Consider the following 23,909-nt stretch of genomic DNA (forward strand, 5'->3'; position numbering starts at 1 on the left):
TCTTCCAACTCTATGATTCTATGTTGACACAATAGAAAACCATCTCAAAGCAGTATGCCATAATTACAGGTTGCATATCCCTTAGCTGAAATACTTGGAACCATCAGTGTATTGGATTTAGTAGGATATTGGCATAGCTGTATATGGGTATACCAACATAATGAGCTATCTTAGAAATAGAACCCAAGTCTTAACACAAGAGTCATTCATGCTTCAAATACTGTAAACCTTATACATCTATGTAATTACCTGAAGGTAATTCTATACATAATAATGGTGTACATGAAACAAAATTTATGTCCAGCAGAAAACAAAAGTGTCACAATTCAGTCACCCATGTAGACAATTTTGAAGTATTGGGGGTTTTGGACTTCCAGATAAGGGATACTGAACCTGTAACAGATAACCTGCATTCTCTTGGTGAATTTTGGTTGCCTTTCATCAAACCATAATCTTATCTCCTTGAGGGAAGCTGATTGTGGATATGTGTTTGTTTGGGTTTTTTACATGGTCCCATATCTTCATTTAAAGCAGTGGTTCTCAACCTGTGGGTCCCCAGATGTTTTAGCCTTCAACTTCCAGAAATCCTAACAGCTGGTAAACTGGCTGGGATTTCTGGGAGTTGGAAGCCAAAACACCTGGGGACCCACAGGTTGAGAACCACCGATTTAGTATGTTGTCACAAAAGTACCCAGCTGCCATCCCTTTTTTTTGCATCCCCAAATTAAGCAGGAAAAAGGGGGTCACAAGGGTGTGGAGGATGGACAGAGAATGGACATTGTGAAGAAAAGTAGGCTTTTGTCTCCTCTATTTGCTCAGAGGTTCTGATTTGCTTTCAGCATCATCTTTCTTTTGGGAGATTGTTGTGAAAGAAAAAAATAAGATTACAGGGGCATTACTCATCACTCAAGTTGAAAAAAAGTCTTAACCAAGTTTTATGTCTCTCATTGCTGCACTCAAGTGTGAATCCTGCCTCTTGATTGTGGGTAATTTGGATATCTTTCAAAACGGATAGTGAAAAGGAATCAAAATGAAAATAAAACAGACATGGAAGCAGTTTTAAACTTTCAAATAAAACAGATTCCAGGGCAAATGATTCTACAGAAGTCACACTATTTGGACTTGGATATTTTTTTAGTGTGGCAGCAGGGTTATAATTTTCTGGCGAGGGAAAGGTACTCTCAGAACACACTCAGAAGTAATTATCTTCACATTTTACAAAGAAAACCTTTACATCATGAAAAATTTAGCTTTGTGCAAAATACTGCACAGGGAGAATGAGGAGAAAATGAGACAAATGAACATGCATGGCAAAAGACAGAAAGAGAAACTTGATGTGATAGAGAAGTCCTGATTAATTATTCGCTCACCATGAGATACTTGATATCCAGTTCCAGTTTGTGTTCAAGTTGGGACAACAACTCCGAGTGGAAAAGCTTCAGCTGGGACCAGGTGACAGAAAAAGCAAGAAGGGAAAGGATGAGAACCCAGGAAATGGAGGCTGGTGCCAAAGCCTGCCTCTCATTGCTTGGTGAAACTGATAACGGCTGTGGTGCATGGCACGATATTAGGGAAGGTGGGCTTGAAATTCTGATCTAGGGCAGCAAAGGGGAAGAAAATCCTAGGTCTCAACCTGGAGGTCGGTACTCCTGGGGGGTCACAAGGGTTTTTTTGAGAGGGGTCACCAAAGACCATCATAAAACATATATTTCAGATAGTCTGAGACACCCCTTTGGCAGAGAAGGCTGAAGATCTTTCCGCCTTCCCTTCCCTTTCTTTTTGGAAACAGATGGCAATCCTCCCACCAAAAGCCCGCCTCCACTGAGTTTGGACAGCCTCTCTCTCTATTTCCACCAAACTCCACCAGTGTCCACATTTGGCCATGTTGAGTATCTGTGCCAAGTTTGGTCCAGATCTATCATTATTTGAGTCCACAGTGCTCTCTGGATATAGGTGAACTACAACTTCAAAAGTCAAGGTCAATGCCCAACAAACCCTTCCAGTATTTTCTATTGGTCATGGGAGCTTTGTGTGCCAAGTTTGGTTAGTGGGGTTCAGAATGCTCTTTGATTGTAGGTTAACTATAAATCCCAGTAACTACAACTCCCAAACGACAAAATCAATCCCCTCAACCCCACCAGTATTCAAATTTGGGCATATTGGGAATTTCTACCAAATTTGATCCAGTGAATGAAAATACATCCTGCATATCAGATATTTACATTACAATTCATAACAGGAGTAAAAATAACAGTTATGAAGTAGCAATGAAATGAATTTTTTGGTTGGGGGTCACGACAACATGAGGAACTGTATTAAGGGGTCGCGGCATTAGGAAGGTTGAGAAGTACTGATCTAAAGCGCTTCATTTGTCTAATCTAGGTAGACCTAACAGCAGGTTTAATTGACCCTTTATTTACAAATACTCACCGTCTCCTCCAGCTGTACTTGGATCTGCCGGTGGACCTCAGCCATCTGGAACAACGTGTCACCTGCAGACCAAGGTGACTGAAGGTTAAAACATCTGAAACATTCCCTGGCCTATGAAAAGGTCTTTTGTCCCCCTACACCCCCTCCCTGACTTTGTCTGTCCCATGGTAATCTTCTTTTGGGTTAATTCCTTTCCCCTGGAATTGTCCAAGGAATCCCAAACAGCTTTTAATTAGAAAGAACATTCTTGCCATACCCAGACAGGGAAGAAGGACTCCCAACCTGTATAGAAATTTGGGTGAAACCGTGTGGCTTCTGTCTTGGAGATGCAACAGACAATTAACACATGTTGCTGTGATTAGATTGATGCAACATATGGAGATCATACATATAAAAATTCTTACCAAAAGAAAGGACAATTCAAACAACAAGAATCCATGCTAACAGCCTTATAACGTGGATAAAGAAACTTTTCTCTTCCAGATATTTGACACTACTTTCCTTATAATCTCTTATACTACTGGCCATGCTACTTGGGGTTTGTCCACAATATCTGAGGCCCCTTCCACACTGCTGAATACAACCCCACAATATGTACTTTGAACTGGAATATATGGCAATGTGGACTCGGATATTCCAGTTCAAAGTAGATATTGTGGGTTATTCTGCCTTGATAAGTAAAGGTAACGTTTTTCCCTTGACTTTAAGTCCAGTTGTCTCCAATGGAGATGAGTTAGTGCTCATCTCCATTTCTAAGCCAAAGAGCCAGCATTGTCCATAGACACCTCCAAGGTCATGTGGCCAGCATGAGTTCATGGAGTGCCATTACCTTCCCGCTGGAGCGGTACTTATTGATCTACTCACATTTGCATGTTTTCGAACTGCTAGGTTGGCAGAAGCTGAGGCTAACAGCGGGAGCTCACGCTGCTCCCCAGATTTGAACCTGCGACCTTTCGATCAGCAAGTTCAGCAGCTCAGCACTTTAACCCACTGTGCCACTGGAGGCTCCTTATATGCCTTGATATTCTGGGTTATATGGCTGTGTGGAAGGTCCCTGAATGACCAAAAGCTTTCTCCTCTCCCATGTTAAAAATATATTTATCTAGCCAACATTTCGCCTATATTTTGGTTACAGGAGCCTCTAAGACACATTACAATATAGTTAAAGCCAATTTAGAGAATGAAACCACATTTTAAAAACCTGTGGGAATAAAGTGATTTTTTTAAAAAAAAGATCTTGAAATAATTTAGAATTGCAAACAAAACAAAACATAACACAATTCAAAGAGTTGGTTGCATAGACATATCTTGACTACTTGCCTAAAGGAGATTTAAGAGCAGCCACCATGGATACAATCACTTATTAGTGCTATAAGCATTATAGTAAACATTACAGACTGGGCACTGATGAATGAACTTCTAATGTAGTGGTGGAGAGCCTTAGGTGTCATCTACACTGTTATATAAAATCCAGATTATCTGCTTTGAACTGGATTTTATGGCAGTAGAATCATATACCCAGTTCAAAGCAGATAATGTGGATTATCTGCTTTGATAATCTGGATTACATGGCAGTGTAGATCCAACCTTAGTTATGTTACAAGGAAGTATTTTATGACAGGTAGAAATTAGAAAACCCTGTGATAAGTTTGCCTTAGGGTTGCCATAAATTGCAAACCACTTGATGACACATAATAAAACTGTGGTAGGGGGAAGTCACAAGCTAGTTTAAGCAGGCAGGATATTCATTTGATCTCTCTTCCTTCCTTCTTTCTTTCCTTCCTCTCTCCCTTCCCTCCTCAAAATATTATTTTCATTACAATGACCAGACTCTCTCATCTGACAAAACCACAAGCTATGCTGTTTATGGAATTCTGGGTAGTCCACACAGCTGTATAAAATGCACATTGAATAGGATTATATGGCAGAGTGGATTTAGATAATCCATTTCAAAGTAGATATTGTGGACTATCTGCCTCAATATTCTGGGTTATATGGCTGTGTGGAAGGGTCCTTAGAAAGAAGTAAGTTTTTCAAAGTGTAGCATGTCCTTAGAGTGGGCTGCCAAGGGAGGGGCAGATTAGTTTGCCAAAAGCCTATACTGATCTCTAGCAGAGGCTTATAGAATTAGGTTAGCCATTCCTAAACTAAAGCCTCCAAGCATAGGGGAATGAAGCAGCAAAGGGGACTATACAACTTCAGAATGTGAGTGATTAATTATTTTTGCTCCCCTACATAAAAGGCCCTCCATAAATAAAAACAAAATGCAATATGGAACACAGCGCTCTACAGAACTTATTATTTCCTGACCTAAAATCTCTTTTTGCCTGCCATTATTTATTTTATATTATTTTTGCTTTTACATGGAGTAGTATCCAGAAATTGATTGCCCCTAGAAACATTTTATAATGGTACAATCCACATGGTTCTTATCACCTCATTCTGCTGCATGAGTAATTGATCAATAGTATCATGGACCACTTTTAATAACTGGATCTACGATTTAAAGGTACATTTGTTTTGGAGTGAATCCTCATTCTGATCTTGCAACATGGACCAATAAAAGTTGGGAGACTGCACCTGTGAATTTCAGAGCTTCATTGAATGTTGTTTTTGTAACTTCTAAAAGCAATTTGAGTTTGGAATATAACATATATCAACAAACACTATTTTCTTCTGACAATAGGCAGTAACTTATTGCTGTTATTTATTCATTCAGTTGCTTCTGACTCTTTGTGACCTCTCATGGACCAGCCCACGCCAGAGCTTCCTGTCAGCCTTCACCATCCCCAGCTCCTTTAAGGTCAAGCCAGTCACTTCAAGGATACCATCCATCCACCTTGCCCTTGGTCGGCCCCTCTTCCTTTTACCCTCCACCTTCCCCAGCATAACTGTCTTCTCTAGGCTTTGCTGTCTCCTCATGATGTGGCCAAAGTACTTCAACTTTGTCTCTAGTATCCTTCCCTCCAATGAGCAGCCGGGCTTTATTTCCTGGAGTATGGACTGGTTGGATCTTCTCGCGGGCCAAGGCAATCTCAGCATTTTCCTCCAAAACCACAGTTCAAAAGTGTCTATCTTCCTTTTTCCAGCCTTCCTTATAGTCCAGCTCTCACAGCCATGGGTTACTACAGGGAACACCATTGCTTTAACCTTGTCAGTGTAATGTCTCTACTCTTCACAATTTTATCAAAATTGGTCCTTGCTCTTCTCCCAAGAAGTAAATGTCTTCTGATATCCTGGCTGCAATCTACGTCTGCAGTCATCTTTGCACCTAGAAATACAAAGTCTGTCACTGCCTCCACATTTTCTCCCTCTATTTGCCTTATCAGTCAGTCTGCTTGCAATAATCTTAGTTTTTTGATGTTTAACTGCAACCCAGCTTTTGCATTTTCTTCTTTCACCTTGGTTAGAAGGCTCCTCAGCTCCTCTTTGCTTTTAGCCATCAAAGTGGTATCATCTGCATATCTAAGGTTGTTAATGTTTCTTCCAGCAATTTTAACTCCAGACTTGGATTCATCAAGCCCCGCATGTTGCATGATGTGTTCCGCATAGAAGATGAATAGGTAAGGTGAGAGTAGACAGCCCTGCCATATGCCTTTCTCAATCTTGAACCAGTCAGTTGTTCCATGGTATGTTCTGATTGTTGCTACTTAGTAGTTATACAGATTCCTCAGGAGAGAGACAAGGTGGCTTGGTATCCTCATACCACCAAGAACTTGCCATAATTTATTATAATCCACACTGTCGAAGGCTTTAGAATAGCAACAGTAACTTAAACTTTAAAAATCTCAAGTTGATTGAATATCCCAAGAAGTATCTTGCAATGCATTTATTTACATATAACTGATTAACAAAATGATGACTAATGAACTAAAATATCTTTAATAATTCGAGAATCCTAATTATAACAGAGACTATTTACTGGTTCTGCTAGAGAAACTTCAAATTTGATCTAATTAAAACAAATTACATAATCATAATCAAATGATAGAGCTATCTTTGATAATATAATGTTGGGCTACAAGTAAGGGAGTGCCCACTAAACCTGTATGAGCGAAAATACATGCAAATTAGAAGATTAGCCTGAATCCTTCTCCTAGGCATACACTTTCCTCCTAATATAAAAGGATTTTTTTCCTTATGAGAAAGGATTCAACCATGCAAACCTGCAACCTCAAACTGTACAGCCCAAAAAAACAATTTTACAACTTGACTCTGCTGGATCTATAAACTGAGAAAGAGAAAGGAAGGGGTGAACAAGAGTAGCAAGTCATATGAGTATTACTGCGCAAGTAGTGTCTGTCCACATGACTGACCAATTCCAAAGGAATCCAAGCAGAATCTGTGTCAGACCCATTATGCATTTGTGGTTATGTGAAATTCAGACTCTCTCACCTGCTTCTTATAAAAGTTTTCATGCAGTTTTCTTCCTCCAATTATGTATTTGCATTCAACATTTTTCTAAAATTGGGGCTGAGAATGTGGGTTTGTCAGATATTGCTAGAGATAGCAACTCCCATCTGCCTTAAAACATGACCAATTTAAGGGGCAATGGCAGTTATTGTTCAGGAATCTCAGTATTGAGGACCATAATTTCTCTTAGGTAAATTCTTTTGGAAATAGCAACTTTCTTCAAACCTCCACTAGTTATTTGTTATGTATATAATTGCTTACTGTATTGTAAATGTGTATATTGGATTGCAGTTTTTCTTTAACTCTTTGTTTTGGGAGGGGCTACAGAACATGTGATCAGAACTGGGCTTGTTCAGGACTCAGACTCTGTTTTAGAAAAAGTTTTGCTTTCAGACACCAGCAGGAACTGTTTGCTTCAGACTTCAATAGTAACTGTATGCTTTAGACTTCAGTAGAAACTGAATGTTTAGAAACTATTAGACTCTCAAAACCGAGAGATGCTTTAGATTATGGACTGTTGATTCTAAGAATGATGCCCTGTGTCACAATATCTACACAGAGAAACTACTTCAAATCTATTTATAACTGGGTTGATATACAAAGGACTTGTATGATGAATACATGAAGTTGAACACATGAAGTTTGTGAGTAAACCAACTATGTTACTTTTAAAGAAGTCTGCTTATTTTTGTCTCTAGAGAGCATGATTTTAAGACAAATCTATTTTAAGAGAGTAGATGTTTTTGGACAACTTCAAAGAATACTTCTGAAACTCTGCTATAAATGTTTTGTGCATTGGCATATTTTTGTCCTAAACAGTTAAAAGACATATTTGGCACAGCTAGTTAGTAGCCAGCTGCATTATACCATTACTGACTGAGAGGTCATGAGTTCGAAGCCAGTCCAGGTAAGAGTAAACTCCTGACCATTAATAGTCTAGCTTGCTGTTGACCTATGCAGCCCAAAAGACAGTTGCATCTGTCAAGTAGGAAATTTAGGTATTGCTTTATGTGGGGAGACTAATTTACAACACTATAAAACCTTCCAGCAGCATGCGTAAGAATGAGGAAGTACTTCATCAAGGACTTGGTGTCACAAGTGGATGGTGAAGTGGTAGTTCCCCCTGTGGCTGGAATCGAGCATACCCTCATGAAGCCGGAAACCTGGAATGTTAAATTGCCTCTGTGTCTGTCTATATATGTTGTATATCTATGGCATTGAATGTTTGCCATGTATATGTGCATTGTAATCTGCCCTGAGTCCCCTGCGGGGTGAGAAGGGTGGGATATGTTTTATTATTTATTTAAAACATTTATATTCCGCCCTCCTCACCCCGCACAACATATATACGGCAAACATTCAATGCCTGGACATAAAACCATAAATATATACAAACATTAAAATCACTTATATTCACATTAGAAGTTGCTTTAAAACCATCTCAGGAATATAAATACTACAGTATTTAAATAGGAATAAAAAGGATATCAGTTTAACAGCTGAGAAACCTAACTGCCTTGTATGAATGCCATTTTCCCAAAAGTTTATGACTCTTAACAGATCATGCTTTTACCAGGAGGTTATGGCATCATTTTTCAAAAGGATATGACTTCTAACAAGATCATGCCTTTCCAAAGATCATAAAATTTCCAAAAAGTTATGGAGATTTCAATTTTCAAAAAAAAAAAAAATCAGTGATAAGTTAGTTAGGCTCTAACACAGTGTTTCTCAACCTGGGGGTTGGGACCCATGGGGGGGGGTCGTGAGGGGGGTATCAGAGGGGTCACCAAAGACCATCAGAAAACACAATGTTTTCTATTGGTCATGGGGGTTCTGTGTGGGAAGTTTGGTCCAATTCTATCATTGGTGGGATTCAGAATGCTCTTTAATTACAGGTGAACAATAAATCTCAGCAACTACAACTCCCAAATGTCAAGGTCTCTTTCCCCCAAACTCAACCAGTGTTCACATTTGGGTATATTGAATATTTGTGCCAAGTTTGGTCCAGATCCATAATTGCTTGAGTGCACAGGGCTCTCTGGATGTAGGTGAACTACAACTCCCAAATGTCATGGTCTATTTTTCCTAAACTCCACCAGTGTTCACATTTGGGCATATTAAATATTTGTGCCAAGTTCGGTCCACCTCCATCATTGTTTGAGTCCACAGTGCTCTTTGGATATAGGTGAACTACAAATCCGAAACTCAAGGTCAATGTCCACCAAACCCTTCCAGTATTTCCTGTTGGTTATGGGACTTCTGTGTACCAAGTTTGGTCCAATTCCATTGTTGGTGAAGTTCAAAATGCTCTTTGATTGTAGGTTAACTACAAATCCCAGCATCTACAACTCCCAAATGACAAAATCAACCCCTTCAACCCCACCACTATTCAAATTTGGATGTATGAGGTATTTGTGCCAAATTTCGTCCAGTGAATGAAAATATATCCTGTATATCATATATTTACATTAAGATTCATAAGTCACAAAATAACAGTTATCAAGTAGCAACAAAAATAACAACAAAAATTTATGGTTGGGGGTCACCACAACATGGGGAACTATATTAAAGGGTCACAGCATTAGGAAGGTTGAGAACCACTGCTCTAACATTTCATAGATGAAAGTTGGGATCTCAGTGGCTGAAGAACACAAGACTGTAGTCAAGAGGGCAAAATGAAGAAGGATACATAAGCAGTTAGCTTTTGCCTCAACCTACTGGGAATGACAAGATTTTTCCCTCCCCTATTCATCACCTTGCTGTCTTGAGTGCAAAGTACTTTTGCCCTTCAGACTGAGTTTGCAGCAAATGACAAAAGGAGGGAGGAGAAGAGAGACTGGGATATTTCAAAAGCAACTGAAAAGTAGGCTGGCAGGGGGTTAATCCAGATTTTCCCTGCCAAAGTGGAGTGTATAAGTAAGTCCCTGCATACTTAAGGGTGCAAGATAATAAATCAATAAACCTACCCAGCTCCTTGGACCCTTGACTGTCGCTGGCCAACTCGCCAAGTTTCACCAAGGCATCGAAATAACCCTTGGCAGCCACTGTAACTCCTGGAAAAAATGGGATGGGATGGAGGAACAGAGCACTGAATAATTAATACTCAACACAAATGTCATAGTGACCCTTCCCTGCTAAGAAACACCAAATTTCACTTGGTCTAAAACTGTTTTGAGGTACTCCATTACCTGAGAGTGCCTTCTGATAGTTTTTCCCCATAGTAACAAAATTCCTCAGACTGGGATTGAATTGGTCCAGGATTGCCTGGTTACAAGGGAGAAGAAAAATAAATAAATGACGCAGATTTATCTGGCACGATTTAGTCAAAGTTAAGCACTTTAACATCACAGAGAGAGATTTTGAGGTTAGGTTCGACGTATCCAACAAAAACCATAGGAATCAAATAAAAGGACACAAGCTTGGACTGGATTTTCTCCCATTACTCTGCTGTCAACTTCTGCCACAATTCTGTCTGTGTTGTCTGCAGCCAAAGTTTCTTTTTCTGGTTTGTTTTAAAGGAGGATGGGATAATTTATTTAAGAGAAAAAAGAGACAAGTGGAAAAAACGTAGACAGACACATTGATAAACAAGTTGTGGAATGTAAAAGGATAAATTATCTGTTTTGGGGAGAAGAACGGTAAAGGAAGTGGGGAATAAAGAGTATCTACACAACACAGAGAGCCAACATCTTGTAGCGGTTTGAATGTTGAGCTAGGACATTGGGAGAATAGGTTTTGAATCCCACTCGGCCGTGGAAACCCACTGGGCGACCTTAGGCAGGTCACACACTCTCACCCTTAAAGGAAGGTAAAGGCAACCCCCCTCTAAAGAAATTCAGCCATGAAAACCCCATGATAGGATCACCATAAGTTAGCAATACGTCAGAAATGGCTTTATTTATTTATCATGTCAGAAGCGAATTGAGAATACAGTTATGTTGTTGTTCATTCGTTCAGTCGTCTCCGACTCTTCGTGACCTCATGGACCAGCCCACACCAGAGCTCCCTGTCGGCCGTCACCACCCCCAGCTCCTTCAAGGTCAGTCCAGTCACTTCAAGGATGCCATCCATCCATCTTGCCCTTGGTCGGCCCCTCTTCCTTTTGCCTTCCACTTTCCCCAGCATAATTGTGTTCTCTAGGCTTTGCTGTCTCCTCATGATGTGGCCAAAGTACTTCAACTTTGTCTCTAGTATCCTTCCCTCCAGTGAGCAGTCGGGCTTTATTTCCTGGAGGATGAACTGGTTGGATCTTCTCGCAGTCCAAGGCACTCTCAAGACTTTCCTCCAGAATACAGTTATAATGTATAGAAAAACCACAAACAAAGTTGAAAACTTGGCATTATACTAAATGTCCTTTGACCAAAAGTTGGCCACTTCGAGTGCCTATGGTGTCGCTGTAAGAAGGTCCTCCATTGTGCATGCGGCAGGGCTCAGACTGCATTGTAGTAAGTAGTATGTGGTTTGCTCTTCTCCACACTCGCATGTTGTGGACTCCACTTTGTGGCCCCATTTCTTAAACTTGGCTTTGCATCTCATCATGCCAGAGCACTGTCTGTTCATCGCTTTCCTAATCACCCAGTCTTCCCAGTCACCCGGGGGGAGTTTCTCATCTGGTATCAACCACTGATTGAGGGGATCCGGGTTTTAGCCTGCCACTTTTGAGCTCTCGCTTGCTGAGGTGTTCCTGTATCTCTTTGATATTAGGAAGCTATTTCTTGAATGACTTAAAGGCAAACAACAACAGTTCTACTTGATGCCACTTGATTTGCCATAGCTCCATCCCATAGAATCCTGGGATTTGTAGTCTGGTGAAGAATGTGCCATATTGTATATCTAAATTCTAGAGAATATTTTGATAGACAAAAGTCAGTATCTCCATTTTCCAGTTTTCAAAGTGCAGACCCCAGATAACTTTGGTTATTTTTAGTTTAGAAAAAGGAGTGACATTTATGGCATCTAGGTGATGAAGCAGTGTGAGAAGCCTAGTTTGCTTCAGGTTACCTAATCCACTGAGAATGAAGGAGAGATAGGAATATAGGCCTTCCTACTTTTTAGCTACACATTACTATTTTTGGTACCTGGGGGAAGGTGAGAAAAATAGATCTGAAGCAATGAACTATACCTAGATGAATATAGCAATGCTTCCCATGGGATGGGAATGGAGGGGAAGGTATTCTGGCAGGAAAAAGATATAGGAGAGTACAGGTAGACAGACAGGCTGGAATGAGATGGAAAAAAATATGACAGAATGATAAGAAGAAATAGATTCTGTATGGCATAGAGTTGGCCAGGCCTATTACAGGAGAAAGCCAGCAAAATTGTATAGGCCCTAGTACACAGAGTGGAAATGCATCTCAATAAGTCTTGGTTTGTTGCTCAAGCCATAAAGTACAGCAGACAACCAAATAAAGAGTTCAGTGTTTCTGTTTCATTTAGTACCTGATCGTTTTTGTCAGCTTCCATTCCAAAGGAATGGGGGAAATAAGCCAGTCGTGGGGTTCAATGCCATAATAAACCAATGTTTAAACAAACTAGAGTTTGCAAGTTAAGAGTAAACTGCAGATGTGCCTCTAACAAGCTATAGCTTGTTAGCAGAGGTGAATTCACACGTTGCAGCAAGTCAGACTTCAACAAACCACACCATGGTTTGAATGGTGTGTAAACATAGTAAAGGTCTACACCAGGCATGGGCAAACTTCGGCCCTCCAGGAGTTTTGGACTCCAGCTCCTACAATTCCTAACAGCCGAATAAACTGAACGAATAAACAACTCCAAATCTCTTCTACATCCAGATTCCATCTGCCAGAAGAGATCTGACAGCTAAATGAGGTGCAGGAATTTAAAATGCAATTGAAGACCCTTCTTTTTCTCAGGCCTACCCAGTCAAGTTTTGATTTGCATTCTATTACCACTATATGTCAATTCTGTAGCTGTGTTTGGTATAAGTTTTCATGTGTGTATGTTTATCTATGAAATTTAGTAATTTATTATATTTTATGTACACTTGTTTTTGAATTTGTTGTACCCCACCTGAAGCCATCAGGACGTGGGTAATAAATAAATGTTATTGTTGTTGTTGTTATTGTTGTTGTTGACAAAAAAGCACAGTATGTCACAGCAAACGAGATCTATATGCTGGATTTCGTATCACAAAATCACAAGTCGAACACTTCCTAAGCGTCTAGGACTGCGTGATGTATTTTCGAATGATGCGCGCTGATCCAAGTAAAGTGGCCTTTTGCAGTTGACAGATTGTGATTTTGTCGATGTTTATTGTTTCCAAATGCCAGCTGGGATCTTTGGGCACAGCACCCAGTGAGCCAATGACCACTGGGACCACCTGTACTGGTTTATGCCAGAGCCTTTGCAGTTCGATTTTGAGGTCTTGATAGCGGCTGAGTTTTTCCTGTTGTTTTTCCTCAATGAGACTGTCGCCTGGTATGGCGACATCAATAATCCAGACTTTTCTCTTTTCCATAATCGTGATGTCTAGTGTATTGTGTTCCAAAACTTTGTCAAGCTGGATTCAAAGGTCCCACAGTATTTTTGCATGTCCGTTTTCCACAATCTTTGCAAGTTTATGATCCCACCAATTCTTTACTGCTGGCAGGTGGTACTTGTGACATAAGTTCCAGTGAATCATCTGGGCCACAGAGTTGTGTCTTCGTTTGTAGTCCATCTGTGTGATTTTCTTGCAACAGCTGAGGATATGATCCATGGTTTCATCAGCTTCCTTGCACAGTCCGCATTTTGGGTCATCTGCTGATTTTTCAATCCTGGCCTTAATGGCATTGGTTCTGATGGCTTGCTCCTGGGCTGCAAGAACCAGGCCTTCTGGTCTCCTTCTTCAGGGTTCCATTCATGAGCCATAACCAGGACTTCTTCTTGTCAACTTTTCCTTCAATTTTGTCAAGGAACTGCCCATGTAAGTCTTTGTTGAGCCAGCTGTCAGCTCTGGTTTGGAGTGCAGTTTTTTTGTACTGACTTTTTGCTGTGCCTTGAGAAATTTCCAATTATTGATTTCAATTAAAGCAGGTTCTTGGCTTTCCTTGACATATTCTGCCAGGGCGTGTTTTTCTTCTTCAACTGCTTGTTTGACTTGTAAAAGTCCTCTGCCCCCAGACTTTCTAGGCAGATAGAGCCGGTCAACATCACTGCGAGGATGTAATGAATTATGAATGGTCATGAGTTTTCTTGTTTTTCTGTCCAAATTGTCAAGTTCTGCCTGTGTCCAGTTTATTAGGATGTTTATTGTAATCACACACAGAGACTTTGATCTGCTTAGGTTTTTTGTATGTTGTTCTAAAGTCAAAGTAAAAAATGTGTTTTTAAATTTTTATCTTCTATATTTATTTATTTTTTTTTGCAAATTAACAACATCCATCTCAACTAAAATATAGATATCGAACTCCTAGCAGCATTTGCAGAAATACATGCCTTAAACAGCACAGTGTGTTGTAGTAATCAGGCTAGGAGTTGAGAGCCCCAGGTTTAAACTCCCAGGCACCCATGAAGCTTATTGGACAGGTCCAATCTTTACTTTAAAATATTTATCAGTCCAGTCAAGACTAAAAATATCTATAAACCACTTGCTTCTCATGATTTCTAAGCGCTGTACAAAGAAATTCAAAACCTACCATAAAGAGAAGGCACATAACTAAAATACAATATTTACTGGTCATTTTTTTTTCATGTCAGGAGTGACTTGAGTAACTGCAAGTCGCTTTTGGAGTGAGAGTGTCTGCAAGGGAATGCCCAGAAGTTTTACCATCCTGTGGGAGGCTTCTCTCATGTCCCTGCATGGGAAGTTGGGGCTGACACATGGGAGCTCACCCCGCTCCCCAAAGTCGGTCAGCAGCCCTTCAGGCACAAGAGTTGAACCCATTGCACAACCCGGGCCATGAAAAAAATAGATTGAGAGAAGGCCTGAACAAACAGATATGGATCTCAACTCTTGCTAAAAGCCAAGATGACTAAACTGAGACTGTGGTGCTCGGGACATATCATGAGACGACAATAACACTTGGTAAAGTAGAAAGGGTGAAAGCGAAATCTACAAGATCAGAGCAGGACTGTTGATAACAATAGAGGCCTCTCATTGATGGCAACTAATAACAGCAACACAAACCGTTGGAGCATGTTCAATTTCAGACAGGAACATATTTCATACTCCAGGTGCCAAAAAACCAACTGCACCACAATAAATTATTGCAAATCGGACTTCAGGAGCACATCCAATTGTATGATCTGAAGGATGAAATAAGTCTACAGAAAGTCCTTCAGGTAACCAGGTCCCAAGTTATCTTCAGCTTATTATACATTACAGCAGAGGTCCTCAAACTTTTTAAATGGAGGTCACAGTCCCGCAAACTGTTGGAGGACCAGATTATAGTTTGAAAAAAGCATGAATGAATTCTTAAGCACACTACACATATCTTATTTGTAGTGCAAAAAACACTTAAAAACAATAGTATGGAGAACAATTTTAACAAATATAAACTTATTAGTATTTCAGTGGGAAGTTTGGGCCTGCTTTTGGCTGACGAGATAGGATTGTTGTTGTTGTTGTTGTTGTTGTTGTGTGCTTTCAAGTCATTTCAGACTTAGGTTGACCCTGAGCGAGGGCCAGGTAAAGGACCTTGGAGGGCCGTATTCAGCCCTCGGGCCTTAGTTTGAGGACCCCTGCATTACAGGGTTGTTGTGCATCTTGTACGCCATTAGGGGTCAAAACGTAATCAACAATCACAATGGCAGTCATAGTGATAATAGAAAATAAGAAACTTCTGATGAGTACATCCTGTACATTTCAGCATGCTCACAGTTTCCACAGCCAAAGCTATCCTCGTGGCCCAGATTTTACAGAACTCAAGGGAGAGCAGGTCTCCTTCAAGCCTTCCCTTCCCAACCGCAACAAAACTTTGGCATCTCTTTTAACAGCTGTCAGATGTGCCTCTCTGGCGAGTGCTTCAAACAACACGGAGCACAGGAACCCTGGCTGATGCGTGCGTTTCCTCTCCTCTCTCTGGATAAGAGCAGAACATTGCCTCCAGTTGGAGTCAAGATGTTTATGGAGAGTGGGCCTCTCCAGGCATTTTGGGAAAGAAAGGGGTTAAGTTTTCCTCTCCATCTCCCAGCCAAATACTCTGAGAGAGAGAATTTGGCATGGCATTTGCTTCATTTCCATAAGGGGAGAGAGAAGAAAACACACACATTCAGGGCTCACACCAAAAGCTTCCAACAGGAAGAACCTTGAAATGAACTTTCCCCAAGTTTTTTTTTCCAGCCGCACACCCGCACACCCAAACCCTCAGTTGAGTGCCCAATAAATAAAACCAGGCACCAATTCCCCACTCCTCTCCGCTGCCTTTTCTGAATGCCGCTTGGTGGCATTTAAATCCCCCCGAACAATGGAATGTGTCAGACCGAGGAGGAGAAGTCTGTTTCATCCAGACAGCTTTCATGGGTGTGTGTTTGTTTGCGTTATCAATGGGGAAAAAGAAGAAACTTTCTAAATCCTGATCTCCATTCTGCTTTGCTTTTGAATCTGGGATTGTTCATCCACCTCAAAGATGGGGCCACGACTGGCTGGGTCTCTACCACACTCCTCCTCTCTCCTTTTTTCCACATTCCCCCTTTCTTTACCCCCCTTCCCAAGCAGATCACGAGAAGGGGAACAAAAGAAGAAAGCAGAGGAGGTAGCCATGGGTCAGAAGTGGGGTGAAGTACATAACAGGCAACAGAGTGTAGTGCTGGGTAGGAGGAAGAGAAGAAAGGAGGGGAAAGAATTGGAGAGGAGGGGGAGAAAGGTGTTTGCCCAACAGTACTGTAAGGCTAGGGCAGAGGAAGGGAAGAAGGGAACGAAAAAAGATGGGAGGAGAGAAAAATAATTAGAGAGGACGGGGAGAAAGCAGTACTGTAGGGCTAGGGCAGAGGAAGACAAGAAGGGAAAGAAAAAAGGTGAGAGAAAAAGAATTGGAGAGGAGGGAGGAAAAAGTGTTTGCTCAGCAGTTCTGTAGGACTAGAGCAGAGGAAGAGAGGAAGGGAAAGAAAAAAGATGAGAGGAGAAAGAATTGGAAAAGAGGGAGGAAAAAGTGTTTGCCTAACAGTACTGTAGGACTAGAGCAGAAGAAGAGAAGACAGGGAAAGAAAAAAAGAAGGGAGGAGAGAGAAAGAATGGAGGGGTGGAGAAGAAAGAAAGGTGTTGTAGGATTATAGGAGCTGGGGAAGAGGGAGAAAGGAATACAAAGAAAGAATATCTGGGTTGCTGTGAGTTTTCTGGGCTGTATGGCCATGTTCCAGAAGCATTCTCTCCTGACATTTCACCCACATCTATGGCAAACCCAATCAACAACTGGGCCATACAGTTTACAGAAAACCTACATACACATATAGATACCTACCAAAAAAATAAATCTCCAACCCAGGTCAAAAAAAGAAGCACAACTAAAGCCCTGGCAGACTCTGCAAAAAGGCCAGCTAATCACCTCCCAACAAAGGAGTCCCCAGGAGAGCAAGAAGCCAGACCTTGAAACTGCTGGGCCATTATATGCTAAACAAGATGGCCAGTTGAAACATTCACACCTACCTCAAACAGACAGGGGAATTCCAGACATGAATCAATCAGGGACAGCTAACACCTCCCAACAAAAGATTCCCCCAAGCAGCAACCAGCTAGGCTTTGAAGCTGTGAGGCCAAAAAAAAGGTGGCTATTTACAATATTCCCAGGTTGCCTCATGCAGACAAGAGTTCTTTCTCCCACCCTGGACATTTCACAGATATATAAACCTAGTTTCCAACAGACCTCACAACCTCTGGAGATGCTTGCCATAGATGCAGGCGAAATGCCAGGAGAGAATGCTTCTGGGACATGGCCATAAAGTCCGAAAAAACTTAAAGCTACTCAGCAATGAAAGCCTTTGACAACACATGACCATACAGCCTGGAAAACTCACAACGACCATACAAAAATAATTTGCAAAGCCCGCCTCCTCCAAGGTGAACTGGACCACTTAAACTGGGCACTACAGGCCAATGGAAACCCCACCACAGACATCAGAAGAGCTGCAAAGCCATGAGAGTCAGGACCAAGATCCACCCAGTGATTCCAGCCAGGAGAGCCTTGGACAACACAAGGAAGAAAGAATGAGAGAACTGGAAGAGGGCGAGAAAAAATGGGACATTATGGAGAACAACAAGGGATGGATAGATGGAGAGGAAAGGTAGGGAGGTGACAAAACAGAACCAAAAGAAGGGAGAAGTGTATTGAGGGCTGGGAGGGGAGGAGTAAGGATGGAGAGAATGGTAGATAGAGGAGAAGAAGGGAAAGGAAAGGGTTTGGAGAGCAAAGGTGGGGTGCGGGGGCGAGTAAACAGAGCGAAGAAGAACCAAGAGAAGGGGGAAACGGGTTGTGGGGTAGGAGAGGCAGGCTCCTAAGGGAGGAGGGATGGGGAGGAAAGAGAAAGTCCGGCTCACCCGGTAGACGTTTTCCGTGAGCCGGTTGACCTCCTCGGAGCGGGACATGATGCCGGGGCAGTGAGCGGCAGGGGCCCGGACGGGGCGGGTGAGGAAGGGGGTGGGGTCGGGGAAAGCGGGGCAAAAGGGGAGGGTCCTAATGGAAGCGGAGCGGGAGGGGGGGGTCAACAAGCAGGGGAGGGAGGCAGGCAGGGAAGGAAGGAAGGAGGCCGAGCCAGAGGCAAGACCCAGCTGGAGCCGCGTCCCAGGCGAGGAGACCACACAGAGCTCAGACCCTGGTCGCCAAGTCCCCCAAAGAGCAACATCCAAACTGGTTCTCCAGGAAGAGCCAGATACACTCTACACCGAAGGCCGTTTGACTCCACTTTCACTGCCCAGGCTCAATGCTAAGGCATCAAAGGAGTCGTGCAAGTTGACACAACTTTGGCAGCTTTCTCTATGCCCAAGAGTGCTGGTGCCTCACCAAACTACAATTCCCAGGACTCTATATCATTGAACCATGGCAAGCTTGGGAACATACAAAATGTGTTCCATTATCTAGGTGGAGGCCACACTCCAATATGCTGATGACAACGCCATCTGTGCACATTCAGAAGAAGACCTACAAGCCACTCTAAAAACCTTTGCAGAAGCATATGAGAAGCTTGGAAGTCATTGAACATCGAGAATACCAAAGTGCTGTTCCAACAGTCACCAGCCAACCCCTCTCCAATGCCAGAAATACAGCTTAATGGAGTAACATTAGAAAATGTTGACCAATTCCGCTACCTTGGCAGCCACCTCTCCACATTGTCAACATTGACACTGAAATACAACACCGCCTGAGCTCTGCAAGTGCAGCATTTTCTGAATGAAGCAGAGAGTTTTGAGGATTGGGACATCTGTAGGGATACCAAGGTTTTGTTTATAAAGCTGTTGTCCTCCCAACCCTGCTATACGCCTGCAAGACATGGAGTATCCACAGACGTCACATGCAACTCCAGCCTCCAGTGGTGCAGTGGGTTAAACCCCTGTGCCGGCAGGACTGAAGACCGACAGGTTGCAGGTTCGAATCCAGGGAGAGGTGGATGAACTCCCTCTATCAGCTCCAGATCCTCATGCAGGGACATGAGAGAAGCCTCCCACAAGGATGATAAAACATCAAAATCATCCGGGCGTTCCCTGGGTAACATCCTTGCAGACGGCCAATTCTCTCACAACAGGATGCTCCTGAAACGAAAAACAAAAAACATGCAACTCCTGGAATGATTCCATCAGCGTTGCCTCTAAAAAAATCCTGCAAATCTCTTGGGAAGACAAGCGGACAAATGTCAGCGTGCTGGAAGAAGCAAAAACCAGCAGCATTGAAGTGATGGTCCTCCGTCATCAATGCCACTGGACCAGCCACGTTGTCCGAATGCCCGACCACCATCTCCCAAAGCAATTGCTCAACTCCGAGCTCAAGAACGGAAAATGAAATGTTGGTTGGCAGGAAAAGAGATTTAAAGATGGGCTCAAAGCCAACCTTAAAAACTCTGGCATAGACACTGAGAACTGGGAAGCCCTGGCCCTTGAGTGCTCCAGCTGGAGGTCAGCTGTGACCAGCAGTGCTGCAGAATTTGAAGAGGCACGAATGGAGGGCGAAAGGGAGAAATATGCCAAGAGGAAGGCACATCAAGCCATCCCCGACCGGGAGCGCCTTCCACCTGGAAACCAATGCTCTCACTGCAGGAGAACACGCAGGTCAAGAATAGGGCTCACAGTCACCTATGTACCCACCGCTAGTACAAAGATCTTGGAAGACAATCCTACTCAGACAACGAGGGATTGTCTAAGTAAGTAAGTAACGAGGTGACAAGGGGGTGCTAGAGAGAGAAGGATAGTCCATTTCATGGGGGTAGATCAGGCATGGGCAAACTTGGGCCCTCAGTGGCTGAGACCACACAGAGCTCAGATGCAGGGAAGGCAGCCAGACCCTCACCAAATCCCCCAAAGAGCAGCATCCAAACTATGTCTCCAGGAGGAGCCATTCTGTCCATCGGAGGCAGTTTGACACCACTTTCACTGTCTTGGTTCAGTGCTAAGGCATCAAAGGAGGCATGCAAGTTGCCACAACTTTGGCAGCCTTCTCTATGCCCAAGAGTGCTGATGCATCATCAAACAAGGAGCCCTGGGCAACGTCCTTGCAGACAGCCTATTCTCTCACACCAGAAGCAACTTGCAGTTTCTCAAGTCGCTCCTGACACAAAAACAAACAAACAAACAAAAACCAAAGAAATTACAACTCCCAGGCAACTCCATAGCATTGAACCGTAGGAAGATGCATTGATCAACATTTCCCAAACAATTTCAATGGAAAGGAGGGAACCATCGAAATGAACAAAACCTGGCTACCAGTATTTTTTTTAAAAAAATCTAAAAAAATAAGGACAGTAAACAAAAAGGAACACTCAAAAAGCAGAGGAATTCCAGGCAAGAATCAATCAGGGCCTGCTAACACCTCCCAATAAAGGTTTTCCCCAGGCAGCAACAAGCCAGGCTTTGAAGCTGCCAGGACATTCAATGCTAATCAAGGTGGCCATTTACAACATTCACACTTGCCCCACCCTAGACATTCCACAGATATATAAACCCACTTGCCTTGTTTCCAACAAACCTCACAACCTCTGAGAATGCATGTCATAGTTGTGGGCAAAACATCAGGAGAGAATGCTTCTGGAACATGGTTGTACATGTTCCTCACATGTTGTACATGTTACTCACAATAACCCAATGTTTTCCAGACTTTGGTATTCCTAGTGTTTTGGACTTCAACACCCGAAATCCCTGATCATGGAACAAGTTAGCTTTTAAGGAGGTTTATGCAACGAATTGCCCTTGTTTAAAGTCTGCTTGGGAACATACAAAATGTGTGGCAGCTACTGTTCCATTATCTAGGTGAAGGCCACAAGGGGGTGCTAGAGAGAGAGAGAGAGAGTGAGAGAGAGAGAGAGAGAGAGTTCATTTAATGAGGGTAGATCAGGCATGGGAAAACAGGAATAGATACCTACATAAAAACTCCAACCATCACCGAAGTCAAAAAAAGAAAAAAAAAGAAGCACAATTAAAGCCCTGGCAGATTGTGCAAAAAAGAATCTACGAACCCCACCTTCTCCAAGGTGAACTGAACCACCTCAACTGGGCTCTACAAGCCAATGAAGACTCTACCACAAACATCAGAAGAGCCACAAGATCAAGAACAAGCCACCAGAGTAAAGACAAAGATCTACCCAGAGGAAAAGTGTTCTTACCATACTTCAAGGGAACCACTGACCACATAGGGAAGCTGATGAAGAAACACAACCTACAAATGATCTATAGACCCACAAAGAAAATCCAACAAATGCCACGTTCAACAAAGGACATGAGGGATTCCCCTCACCTCTGCAGGAGTCTACCGTATACCATGCAGCTGTGGATAAGTCTACATAGGGACCACCAAATGCAGCATTGCCCAAACACAAATCAAGGAACATGAAAAGCACTGAAGACTAATTCAATCAGAGAAATCAGCCATAGCAGAACACTTGATGAACTAACCTGAACACAGCATATTATTTGAGAACACAGAAATGCTGGACCAATCTAACAACCACAGAGAAGTCATTGACAATTTCAACATAAAGGAGGAAACCATGAAAATGAACAAAATCTAGCTACCAGTATTTTAAAAAAACTCTAAAATCAGGACAGTAAACAAAAAGGAACACTCAAAAAGCAGAGGAATTCCTTCTCAGTGGTGGCCCCTTGGCTGTGGAACGCCCTTCCCATGGACATTAGATCGGCCCCCTCGTTAATGGTGTTTCGAAGAAAACTGAAAACCTGGCTATTTGAACAGGCGTTTGGATAAACAGTGCAATGAATATAATGAATATAGGAAAACGGAATTACGGATGACAAGTTGGATCATGATTCTAGTTACGAGATGCTAATGTGTTGTTTATTGATGTGTAATTAGTTAGTATATTATGGTGTTAATTGTTTTTAAATAGTGTATGTTGTTAGCATTGAATTTTTGCTCTTGTTGTTAACTGCGTTGAGTCGCCTACGGGCTGAGAAACTGCGGTATACAAATAAAGTAAATAAATAAATAAATTCCAGGCAAGAATCAATCAGGGCCTGCTAACACCTCCCAACAAAGGATTCCCCCAGGCAGGAAGCGGCCAAGCTTTGAATCTGTGAAGCCATTCAATTGCAACATTCACACTTGCCTCAAGCAGACAAGAGTTCTTTCTCCCATCCTGGACATTATTCCATAGATATATAAACCTCACTTGCCTAGTTTTCAACAGACCCCTTGACCTCTGAGGATGCCTACCATAGATATGGTGGAACGTCAGGACATAATGCTTCTGGAACATGGCCATTCAGCCAGGAAAACTCACAGCAACCCAAAATCCCACATTATCTGCTGTGAACTGGAATATATGGCAGTGTGGACTAGATAATCCAGTTCAAAGCAGATATTGTGGATTATCTGCCTTGATATAGAATCATAGAATCAAAGAGTTGGAAGAGACCTCATGGGCCATCCAGTCCAACCCCATTCTGCCAAGAAGCAGGAATATTGCATTCAAATCACCCCTGACAGATGGCCATCCAGCCTGTTTAAAAGCTTCTGAAGAAGGAGCCTCCACCACATATTCTGGGTTATATAGCTATGTGGAAGGGCCATAAGTTTTCACTCCATTAACTCAGTCTGCCCATCTCTACCCTGAATATCAATAACAAGAATAAGCCGGGACTTCCTTGTTTCAGATTTTGCTGGTAGAGCAATGCCGCTATCTCCCATCCTCCATTCTCAACTGCAGTAAAGAGATAACAGCGAGACAAAGCAGTCTGTTGTAAGGAATACTGAGACTCTTGAAGTGGGTGAGATAAATCAAAAGCGTTGGCATAATTGGGCAAATGTCAAGGCCATACCATCCAACATTTCAATTCAGGTATGGCCAAGCAACATTAGAGTGTGGTCAAGATGGCACAAATTATTAATGAGGAAGAAAAGACAAGCTTTGACAGGCTGTAGCAGTTTGCTCTTGCTAGAGCTTACAGAGAAAAGCAAAATTCTTCTCCTTCCACTTCTCTCTACCCTGCTGAGTTCATTGACTGCAGACTGCTTTTGCACTTTGAATTTAATTTGCAGCAATGGAAGTAAGGTAAGGGTAAAGGTAGAAAGGAGGGAAAGAAACTGATAAATTTTAAAAGCTGAATATATGGGATGACAGGTGATTACTCAGGTCAGTTCCAACCTATCTGGGACAGTCAAAGGGTATATAAAGCTCACATTTTAGCTGCAACCTTCATTCTAGGATTCTTGTTCAGTTTTGACCATCTGTTAACCAGAAAGGACAGCTGCATAAGAGCAGGGCTCCTGTACCTTTAGTATTATATAGAAGTACTAGCTGTCCCCTGCCATGTGTTGCTGTGGCCCAGTCTGTCTATATGTGTTTTGTGTGTGTATATGTGTGTATATATATCTATGTATATGAGTTTGTGTGTATATATATGTGTGTGTGTGATTTTGTGCATGCCTTGTAATGTAATTTTTGTTTTTTGGCTTTTTATTTCTCTTCTG

At 42.2% G+C, this 23,909-nt stretch overlaps 1 protein-coding gene across 1 annotated transcript in view; it reads right to left on the reverse strand.

The window, feature by feature from the left end:
• LOC132777893 (BAR/IMD domain-containing adapter protein 2-like) overlaps positions 1-18,424 on the reverse strand; it is a 48,791-nt gene extending 30,367 nt beyond the window's left edge. The window contains exons 1-5 of the mRNA XM_060780426.2: positions 18,317-18,424; positions 10,032-10,107; positions 9,810-9,896; positions 2,431-2,492; positions 1,371-1,442 (exon numbers count right to left, since the gene is read on the reverse strand). Coding sequence (XP_060636409.2) covers positions 1,371-1,442; positions 2,431-2,492; positions 9,810-9,896; positions 10,032-10,107; positions 18,317-18,364 — 345 coding nt within the window. The 5' untranslated portion in view covers positions 18,365-18,424. The remainder of the gene's footprint in view (positions 1-1,370; positions 1,443-2,430; positions 2,493-9,809; positions 9,897-10,031; positions 10,108-18,316) is intronic.
• Between the last annotated feature and the right edge of the window lie 5,485 nt (positions 18,425-23,909).

Source organism: Anolis sagrei, chromosome 6 (assembly GCF_037176765.1).
Source record: "Anolis sagrei isolate rAnoSag1 chromosome 6, rAnoSag1.mat, whole genome shotgun sequence".
In the NCBI taxonomy this organism is placed as follows: Eukaryota; Metazoa; Chordata; class Lepidosauria; order Squamata; family Dactyloidae; genus Anolis; species Anolis sagrei.